The 10360-nt window shown below is 37.9% G+C and overlaps 3 protein-coding genes across 7 annotated transcripts; 1 reads left to right on the top strand and 2 right to left on the bottom strand.

Annotated features, from left to right (window-relative positions):
* Positions 1-535: 535 nt before the first annotated feature.
* Positions 536-2144, bottom strand: LOC149679471 (uncharacterized). Of its 2 annotated transcripts, XM_089835298.1 has the most exons (3): positions 1982-2144; positions 1847-1923; positions 536-1747 (listed from the first exon to the last, which is right to left on the bottom strand). In XM_089835298.1, the coding sequence occupies exons 1-3, from the start codon at positions 2092-2094 to the stop codon at positions 1116-1118; spliced, it is 822 nt and encodes a 273-aa protein (XP_089691424.1). In that variant the 5' UTR covers positions 2095-2144; the 3' UTR covers positions 536-1115. The 2 variants fall into 2 exon arrangements, with proteins under 2 accessions (XP_089691424.1, XP_089691423.1); XM_089835297.1 differs by having other exon boundaries at positions 536-1923.
* A 919-nt stretch (positions 2145-3063) lies between these two features.
* On the top strand, positions 3064-6474 carry LOC149679470 (uncharacterized). 3 transcript variants are annotated; one of them, XM_089835250.1, is made up of 5 exons: positions 3064-3200; positions 3282-5085; positions 5158-5585; positions 5659-5794; positions 5869-6474. In XM_089835250.1, exons 2-5 carry the CDS (start codon positions 3303-3305, stop codon positions 6090-6092), a joined length of 2571 nt encoding a protein of 856 aa, XP_089691376.1. In that variant the 5' UTR covers positions 3064-3200; positions 3282-3302; the 3' UTR covers positions 6093-6474. The 3 variants fall into 3 exon arrangements, with proteins under 3 accessions (XP_089691376.1, XP_089691375.1, XP_089691374.1); XM_089835249.1 differs by having other exon boundaries at positions 3282-5585; positions 5910-6474; XM_089835248.1 differs by having other exon boundaries at positions 3282-5585.
* Positions 5827-8997, bottom strand: LOC149679469 (uncharacterized). Of its 2 annotated transcripts, XM_089835294.1 has the most exons (3): positions 8778-8997; positions 7649-8688; positions 5827-7129 (listed from the first exon to the last, which is right to left on the bottom strand). In XM_089835294.1, the coding sequence occupies exons 1-3, from the start codon at positions 8878-8880 to the stop codon at positions 7121-7123; spliced, it is 1152 nt and encodes a 383-aa protein (XP_089691420.1). In that variant the 5' UTR covers positions 8881-8997; the 3' UTR covers positions 5827-7120. The 2 variants fall into 2 exon arrangements, with proteins under 2 accessions (XP_089691420.1, XP_089691419.1); XM_089835293.1 differs by having other exon boundaries at positions 5827-8688.
* Positions 8998-10360: the final 1363 nt, after the last annotated feature.

Raw genomic sequence — 10360 nt, 5'->3', positions numbered from 1 at the left:
TAAGTCCAACTCCATTATGCATATAAGTAGCAGCAAAGGACCAAGCATTGACGTCAGTACATTTTTGTTAGGTTTCAGCCCTCCATTTTGAAAATATGGTGGTAAATTGAACCACAAAGACCATAAAACGCGTCTATAGGACGTAGGTAACCAGTTGGCTAAATACTAGTGAAATATTTAAAATTTAAAAAAATAATATGTTTTACGTCAATGGCCGCCATTGTCAAGATGACCACGGATCAAAGAAACATATCTTAGTGCGTGCCTACTATTTAAGAGTAACTCCTTTCAAAATTTCAGCCTTTTGGTTAAAGTGGTTGGGACTGGGCGTTGATCATCTGAATTTTCACTTATATAGATATAGATTTCGCTAGAGAAATGCTTTTTCTACAAGCAATCAGTCAACCTTCTAGCAAAAGCGATAAAACTTAATGGTCCACTGATTGGTGACTGCACTCCTGTGTGTCGAGCAATTATATATACGGCAACTTATTTACAAAATGGTACTAGGCTTAACGAGCTGAAATGGTGACCTTTACAATTAATTACAAATGAACATGAACGTTTTAGTGAATTATCCTAATGTTTTCACCCATACTTTGGCGGCTTTATTCGACCAAAAATAACGTGTTGTCCTTCTTCCTACACGGAGCCGAAGTATATACACCAAATATTAGAAGTCATATTTCACATTTAATGAAATGGGTGATCAACATTCCGAATAATTTCGTGATTAATTTTCCCAAAGCGTTCTAATAAAACCTAATTGTTTATTGTTCAATAAAATAGGCTTTATTTACAAATAAATACTTAATCCAGGTAAATCTGTTACAGGAACTCATGTTTTTATTTCTTGTTTGTTTATGAAGCACAAGGAATTAAATATTGAAAGGAACCTTATATTTACTCCTAAATAAGATAAGGGTTGGTCGTGTTTATCCAAATAAATATTGTTTATGAAAATAGTGGGATAGAACCGTTTTCTACATTGTCGATATATGTGAAAATTCTTGCTAATAGCGAGGGTACTTCATTTATGTCTATCTATATGTTCATATATATTGTCCTCGTTATTCTGTGAACAATCTTAGATAATTTATATCCGATTCCGAGCACTATTTAAGATCAATCCTTAAGGCTTTTACTTTTCGCCAGATGGCTTTTCGGAAGTGAAAGAGACATCCTTTAACTGTTGTGTTAGGAAGAATGTGAGCAATGGCGATTTTCATCGAATATTCGAAATCAATTTGAACTGTTTTCGGATTGAAAACTATCCCCTTTTCAATGGCAACATCTTGGAGACATCTAAGAAATCGGCAGTAAGTACTCGTATCTTTCTTCGGAAGCAACGCATATACAAAAGGAATCATCGTGCCGTTGGCAACTCCATGTATAGTGTATAATTGACAAAAAAGCTTCGGTGCAACGTGAAATGTACCATCCATGAATAATTGCTGGCATTGGCACATTCTTCTAAAAAACTCATCCGTGCCGAATACGAGAATACGGTCTATATCACCATCGTTAACCAGAACAAATTGAAAGTCATTGTAACAGGTAACATCTCCTTCCAACAATATATCTGATCGAGTCTTTGGGTCTTTCGGAATGAACTTTGCTTTCTCTCTGAACATGCTGCTTTTCTTTGACGAAAACGAAGGCAGAGCATGGCTAAGGAACGACTTGTCATGGGAAACAGAAAGGCTTCGACGGCTTTCTGTGATGACATCATGATACGTTCGCTTCACTGGACGTGTAGGGCAATTAGCAACTCCCGATTTCAACTCAGAGGAAACTGTCAGCCTGAGGATTTCTGCAATATCGGCTTCGTGATTGTGCTCCTTACCACTTTTAGCTACTTTGCCATCAACTTTTATTGCACGTCCCTGACATCCGCCATTACTAGCCCTCCACCTTCGGCATCTTAATTTTCTAGATTAATATTACTTCCAACAGTTTTAGGAATATGTATTATACTTACTTATAGTACTCCACATTTTTCTTCGACGTTTTGTCCTTGGTGTAAAGATAGTCTTCGAAAGAAATACAACTACCCACAACGCGATAATTCGAACTCATTATCAAAAGTGCCATTTATTCAAAAGGTTCTCGCGTTTATATACTAAAAATAGTAGGTCTTAATACGTTTTTCTTCAAAATAACGATGCTAAAAAAATAAAATCCTATACTAAATGTTGTTGTTTGACGCAAGAACGACTCTGGGTTTAACTGGTTATTAACTCTTTATTAATTTAAGTAAAACATTTAGGTTAATTTCCGTGAACGCTACTGACAACTGATAACTGGGAACTGATCAACTGTGAACTGACTCTGAACAACTGACAAACGTTATCGGAATGTTATCCGGTTATATAGTTAAGGCATCGCGATAAAAAATAAAGATTACAAGAATGACCGCGATGCATAAAAAACACAAGTATAGAAAATAGAATCTGGATATAGATAAAAAACAACCGGTATTATCTCTAATTTACAACAGTCCCTCTTAATATCGGTGGTTTCAATCTTCTATCCAGGGGGTGGTCATTTAATTATTTCCAGTCCAAGGGCTTTGACGCAGAGGAGATGCTTCGGACGGAACAGGCTCTTCGTACAGATGTCAGCTGGCATTTCCTCTGTTCGCAAGGCTATATGTCCCTGGTCGTAGGTGTCTCGAATGAAGTGGTGCCGGATGTCAATGTGCTTCGTTCTGGCATGGAAAACAGGATTCTGAACGAGTTTCTGGGCACCCTGGTTGTCGTTGTACAGCTCGATCGCCTGAACTGATACTCCAAGTTCGTTGAGAAGTCCCTTGAGATATATGGCTTCTTTGGTTGCGTCGGACATTGCCATATATTCTGCTTCTGTACTGGACAAGGCAACAGTTCGCTGTTTCCGGGCTTCCCAGGATACTGCAGCGCCGGCTAGTTTGAAGACATATCCAGTATATGACTTCCTATCTTTCGGACAGCCTCCATCATAGAAAATAAATTTAAAAGGAATAGAAGCTCTAGCCTTGCCTGTACAATGAAAAATGAACGTGGGGAGAGACGGGGGCCAAGTTAAAAAACGAGGTAATTCTACTTCCGGCCGTCTCTTATTGGCTCTTTAAAATAGGCGTCGTCTGCTCGAGAGAGAAATGAAAAATGGTTGAGTTATTGTTTAGTTTTTCGAACGTGGTCAAAAAAACCTAGTTTCGTGTAAGTATAATCATTTTCATTATATATTTTCTTATTTTAAACATGTTCTAAACTATATTAAATATATTTTTAACCATTTAGAGTTTATCAGATATATTAATTATGGGAAGAGTAAAACATTGTGTCTATGGCCACTGCCCCATGAAAACCAACATAAAAACAAACAAGGTTACTAATTGCCCTAGTGTTTTCTTCATTAAATTTCCTTCCCCAATAACTCAACTTAATAAATGCCAAACATGGGTGAAAGCATGTGGAAGAACTGACTTCAAAACATCGGATGTTAAGAGATCAACGTACATTTGTTCTCGTCATTTCGTTGATTTCAACGGTCCCACAACAAATAACCCAGATCCTGTCTCATATTTGCATTTATACCCGGCCGCATTAGTTGAAAAGGAGGCAGATGAGCCCTCTCTTATTGGTGTAACTGAAAATTCTTCATTCGACATGACAGAAAACTCAGCTAATGAAACTGAGGCATCCAATTTAATGGAAACAGCGGCAGCTGATTTAATGGAATCAGCGGCAGCCGATTTAATGGAATCAGCGTCATCCGATTTAATGGAAACTGCGGCATCTGATTTAATGGAAACTGCGGCATCCAATTTAAAAGAAGCAGGTTCTGAGAGTTTTGATTTAAACTTTAATAACTTAAAACCATTGCCGGGGTGGTCTTTGGAAATACTTGAAAACACAGCGATCTTCAGTAAATCGAAGAATAATTATGTAATAATGCAGTGCATATTTAAGAAAAGCTCCGGAGAAGAAGTAACTGTTTGCGTAAAGGTCATGAACGAGTTAACGATTTTATCAATCCCTGGTGAAAATATAAGAAGCATTAATGGCATTTATGAGTATGTTAAGAAGGTAAACCAGTTTACTTGTTGTCCAGGAAATTCTGATTTGGACCTTGTTCATTTATTTAAAACCAAACCGGTATCGTCTCGTAAAATAACTGGAGTTTATTCCGAGATATTAAACTCTGTTCACAGTATGAACTGCGAGCGCTATATCTTCTCGTACCAAAAGCGATGTCCCGCTTGCACTGACTATAGATCCAGTTTGAGAAAGCTACGCCTGAGAAACTCAGTTAAATCAGATGCCGGCACGTTAAGATACACCAAAGTTGTGAAGAAATCTAAGAAACAGACTATTTTATCAGAAAAAACCAAGAAGGACATGAGTAGTCTGACGGTTTTGTTGCAAGAAAAACTGAAAGGGCAACCACCAGGATCTTTGGCATCAGTGTTTTTGAGGCAACAAATCAAAGCGATGAAAAGATCAAAGTTTGCCATGAGATGGGACCCTCAATTTATTAAGTGGTGTATATATCTCAAAAATAAATCGACCAAAGCCTACGAGACAGTCAGAAAATCAGATATGATAAGTGTGCCAACTACAAGGACCCTCTACAAGCATAACCATACTCATCTGTACAAGCCCGGCTTTTCAACAGATATGTTTTTAGAGCTAGCCCAAGACTGTGATATAGTCAATCTTCCGGAACATCAAAAATACTTCGTATTATCATTAGATGAAATGAAGATCAAAGAAGACCTTGTATGTCATAAAAACACTGGACTTTTGACTGGCTTTATTGATAAGAATCATAACCAGTTGTACGACATGGAACGAGAGGTTAAAGGCGTAACCACCCCGCCACTGGCATCGAATGTCCTTCAGCTCATGATACGAGGGATAACTAGTAGTATTGTTCGTGCATTTGCACATTTCCCAACTAAAGGTGCCTCAAGTTCAGAACTTAATAGCATTATTTGGGAAGCTATAAGGAGATTGGAAGCGAGTGGTTTTCGAATCTTGGCTGTGGTGGGTGATGGTGCTGTTAGTAACCGCAAATTTTTTCACATGTCTCAAACTGAAGGTCAAAAAATTCCATATAAAACGGTCAATTTGTTTGCCATGGATGAAGAAAGACCGGTTTATTTTATATCAGATGCACCTCATCTAATTAAGACAGTAAGGAATGGATTTTCAAATAGTGGGACTAATTCCAACGCTCGAGCGCTATGGATAAACAACGAGGAAATTAGTTGGAAAGTTATTCTTAGATTGTATTTCTTACAATTGCGGTTACCAGGAGAATTTAAACACGTCTCTAAGCTAACATACGCGCACGTATATTTGCATAGCTACTCGAAAATGAAAGTTAATTTGGCAACGCAAGTTTTAAGCGAAACCGTCGCTTCCGGGATTGAGACTCTTCTTTCTAACAAAAACTGTAGCTACAAGGAAACTGTAAAGTTCATAAGAATATTTAATAAATTTTTTGACTTATGCAACGTCAAAAACTATACCGAGGGTATCTACCAGCGAAACAATGACAAAAAACCATTCTCCAGCAAAGATGACTCGAGACTTGCGGTACGTTATTTTTTCCTGCAATGATTCTTTCTGTAAATATAACCCTTTATTTATTTCTCACTTATTTTTAAAGTGGCTGGAGTTTGATTTCATAAACTATTTGGATGATTGGGAGAAGCAAGTAATGAACCGCCCTGGGAAATTTTCAAAATCCCAAAGGGATAGCATGCTTCTGAGCAAAGAGACTATTGAAGGTTTAAAGATAACAGGTAACACGATTTAGATGGTTGGATTGTTTTAAAAAAATTTTAACAAAAACGAGAAAAATACTATATTCTTTTAGCATTATCAACTGTCAACATCGTTAAGTTTTTATTAAATAAGGGTGCCAAGTTTGTTTTGACCCAACATCTGAATCAGGATGTGCTCGAACAATTATTTGGAAGACATCGTGCTGCGGGTGGCAGAAACTCAAATCCAACTGTATGGCACTTTGGGGCAAACAAAGACAGTTTCCGCTCATTAAAAGGATTAGTTCTAGACGCTATTGGTGGTAATACTACATAGAATTCATTAAAAAGGCATCTTTGAAATGACTTCAACTTTATTTTTTTAATTGCAATCTTGTATTAAAGCTTAAAAATATCACAAATTAAATGTATCACAAAACCTAATCACCAATCACGAAATGTTTATTATGACCGTATCACAAATCTTTGCTTAAAAATAAGCTCAAATTTTTTAATTATCTTTCCCCCAAGAGAATTTTGTTTTAAAAACATCTTTGGCGCGATTCTATTTGAATTTATGTCTAGAGTACCAAGAGTTCAGTCTAAATTTCTAGTTTTGCGAATGTTTTTCTTAGGTGGAGTATTTTTTAAAATGCAATCTTGTATTAAAGCTTAAAAATATCACAAATTAAATAAATCACGAAATGTTATTATGACCATATCACGAATCTTTGGTTAAAAACAAGCTAAATTTTTTAAATTCTCTTTCCCCTCTGGAGAATTTTGTTTTAAAAACATCTTTGGCGCGTTTCTATTTGAATTTATGTCTAGAGTACCAAGATTTAAGCCTACATTTCTAGTTTTGCGAATGTTTTTCTTAGGTGCAGTTTTTTCTACTTCAAATGTTTCAACTTCCTTCTTTTGTCTTAATTTCGCTGGTTTAGGTCTAGATGCTTTCTCCTCTTTCGCAAGTTTATCTGCTAATTCAGTTGACGCTTTCGCTTCAGCTTCCCTTTTTGCGCTTCGGGTTAAAATCTTTTCAGATGCAACTGGCTTTTCTAAATTTGAATTTGGCGCTAGTTTTTCCTTCTTGGCAACTTTCTTTACTGTTGTAGGTTTGGTTTGCTGAGTTTTTGAAATAGATTCGATTAATCCATCCGAAGGTATTGCACTTTTACCCTTTTTATTGCTCAATATTTTTAAACCGCGCGCTTCATTTTTTACTTTTTCGCTATAGCTGCTTCAATAAATTTTTTATCAAAGTTTCAAGTAGGAGTAATAATCTAACGCGATGACAGGAGATGCAGCTTCGCGGCAGAATAGACAACATATTAATCTTTGTGCTTTTGAAGAACGCGTCGTCTGCTACTCATTCTGGAGTGAGAAATTGAAGAAAAACTTGAAATATGTAAACTTCAAGCACAGACTCAAGCAGTGCAACCGTGTAAGGGGAAATACCTGTCGCATTCCCGAATGCAATAGCTACACATTTTCAAATAAAAATATAATAGCGATTTCCACTGACTGCTCGCGGAGCGCTCCCATGGAGCCATATAAATGGGAGAAGTAGTTCTCGGCTTCGTTAAAGACTGTTTTTGCTAAATCAGGGTCTCCTATATTTATTGCTCCATGGAAGCGCTCCGAGAGCAGTCAGTGGAATTCGCTATAAGTTTTCATCGGTTTCCCAAAGAAGAACCCGTTAAAAACTGGATTTTTGGCATGGCGCGACCGATTTTTTCAACCGACGGTGGCGCGAGCAGCTTGCCTCGTGAAGCGCGTGGTCGGGTGCGCTATGCCAGAAATTTTCTATCAAAGTTTCCCCTCTTCTCTCGTGTCGGGGGGGGGGGGAAACCACGAAGAGAGAAATTTATTGAAAGAGCTATTGGATTTTACAATTTCGGTAGTCTTCGTAAAACTCTTTGCATTTCCTTCCTTCTTTGAGAGCTTAGAGGTATTCTGCTCAACCTTTTCCGCTAGAGCAACCCTCAGCGCTTTTTTGGCTCTAATACTTTCCTTCATATCATGTTGAAATGTCTCCTTTATGTCTCTGACTAAACACTTTCCTCGGGTGTTAAGGAAAGTATCCAACATTTTCGTTAACCACTTAGTGTCAACCAAACCATGCAGTTGAGTCCATTCTTTAGTTATTTCACCACCTTCTATTAGAGCTTCACTCATGACATTATTTTTAAGGGTTTGGTTTCTTGTTTGTTTATAATTGAAGCTATAATGCTTGTCGGACAAGGCTTTAATTTTTAGGAAAAGCTCAAAAAATTTATCTGAGACATTAATCAAACCTCCACGAGATAATTTCTGTACCCAGGCTTCTGTCTCATCGGTTGTTAGCATGTCTCCTTCTTGGGTCAAATTGTTTATCATAGTTTGTGGACATTTATTCTTAATTAATGTTCGAACCACAAATCCAGCAACATATCGTAAAACGTCATGGTTTTTCCTTAGTTTTGAAGGACCATAATCCACTGGATCATCAGTATTAAGCATAGTTTCTCTATCCTTCTTTCTTTTCTTCTCTACCTTTTCAATTAAATTTTGAATCCCTACTTTGAGCTTAACCTTCAAGTGGCCGAAGAAAATTTGCAAAACAGTTTGCACTAGTGTTCGCTGAACTGCTTTTGGAAGAATTTCAAAAGATTTCAATGACAATAGAATTTTAACTATGTGATCCTTTTTTCTTTCCTCAAAACATAGTTTATTTATGGAAGATTCATAGTCAGATATGGTGAAAGAGTGTCTCAAATTTGCCTTTTCTGATAGTTCCAATAGATGATCGGAGATCTTTTTAAAAATAACCTTAGTGTTATGGTTTTCTTTGTGGATATCCAAAATAAATAACATGATATTTTCCTTTTCTAATATGAAATCATCGCTAGACAGTTCTTTAATTGAAATAATTGCTGTTTCGTTTATTATTGCTAAAGTTATAAAAAGGAAACAAAACAAGTTATCTTAATATCTTCACTTCATTTCAGAACCAAGGCTTAATGAAAATCAAATTTTTTACCTTTAAGATCCACTTCAAATACTAAATCTATGTGGTTAGCATTTCCTTCAATTAAATGCGAGACAGGAATACCGTCGTTTTCGTTATTTTCGTCCTCATACATGTTAAAACTTAAAGATAAACCTTTTAAATGATATTTGGTTCATATCCAAGTCCCCAAAACATAATTCCCAGGATCACCGACACGGAATGAATAATCTGTAGTCTTTGGTGGACGGGAAATATGGCACGCCCTACCACAGATGGCGCTGATTTCCGGAAGTAGAATATAACCACTTTGCGGCAAATTCAAGGCCGGGACCAATTTTTAATAAGCTTCTATTCCTTTTAAATTTATTTTCTATGCCTCCATAGTCTGCATCAACGAAACCCTGGATTGGCAATCCGGTCTTCCGATAAAGCAACCCATGATGAAGAGTTCCCTTCAGGTATCTCAGAACTCTTTTCCCGGCAATCCAATGAGTTTCGTCATAACTTGTGTTGAACTGGGTCAATGCGCTGACTGAATACGCCATATCCGGTCGTGATGATACTACCAGGTACATGAGAGAACCGACCAGAGATTGATACGGAATACGACTGATGTCTTCTGCTAATGGGTGTTCTGGATTTTGCAACTTGTTGTTGGCATCCATTGGAGTCGCTATTGTTTTGGAATCTTGCATGTTGAAACGTTCCAGGACCGTTTCTGCATATTTCGCTTGGGAGATCCGGATGGTATTTTGTTTTAGATCTTGGTGAAATTCCATTCCGAGACAGTGATGGATTGGCCCGAGGTCCTTCATATCGAATTTTCTCCCAAGTTCAATCTTTACTTCAGTCATCCAATCCGGGTTGTTGCTTGCAAGGATCAGATCGTCGACATAGACTCCAATGATCATAATATGTTCCGCGACTCTTAAAACGTATAAGCAGGGGTCGCTCTTCAATGGTGTCATTCCAATTTCCGAAAGTCTTTGATGTAACTTCTTGTACCATTGGCGGCCCGATTGTTTTAAGCCGTAGAGGGATTTCTTGATACGACAGACTTTATGTCCCTCTTCTTCCAGGTCCCTGGTCCATTTCTTTGCTCTGGCAATGATCGACTTGTCGAACCGGGTTGACTTGACAATTTCTTCGAGAGATTCTGTTAATCCTTCCGGGACGACCATATATATTTCCTCCTCGAGTTCGCCATTAAGATAGGCCGTGACGACATCCATTTGGTGGACTTCCAAACCGATTTCTACAGCAAGGGCCATAAGCAGTCTTATTGAGCTGGATCTAATGACGGGTGCGAACGTCTCTTGGTAGTCGATCCCTGGTCTCTGGGCAAAACCTTTCGCTACGAGCCTGGCTTTCCTTTTCTCTACTTCTCCGCTGGGTAAGTATTTCGTTCGGAAGACGAGACGATTTCCAAGGACCTTCTGGTTTTCCGGACAGTCAACGATGTCCCAGGTTTCGCACTTGATAAGCGAAACGAACTCTTCCGTTACTGCTTTCCTCCAGTCGTTTGCGTACGGAGAAGCCAGGGCTTGCTTCATGGACAAAGGTTCTGACAAGATGGCTAGGTTTGCTGACTCATCAGACAGGGTTTCTTGCTC

This window comes from Phalangium opilio, unplaced genomic scaffold (assembly GCF_054372755.1).
Source record: "Phalangium opilio isolate 3A_F unplaced genomic scaffold, DU_Popi_V2 ptg000041l_1, whole genome shotgun sequence".
In the NCBI taxonomy this organism is placed as follows: domain Eukaryota; kingdom Metazoa; phylum Arthropoda; class Arachnida; order Opiliones; family Phalangiidae; genus Phalangium; species Phalangium opilio.
The sequence above is the reverse complement of the archived record's forward strand: the minus strand, read 5'-3'. Positions and strand labels throughout refer to the sequence as shown.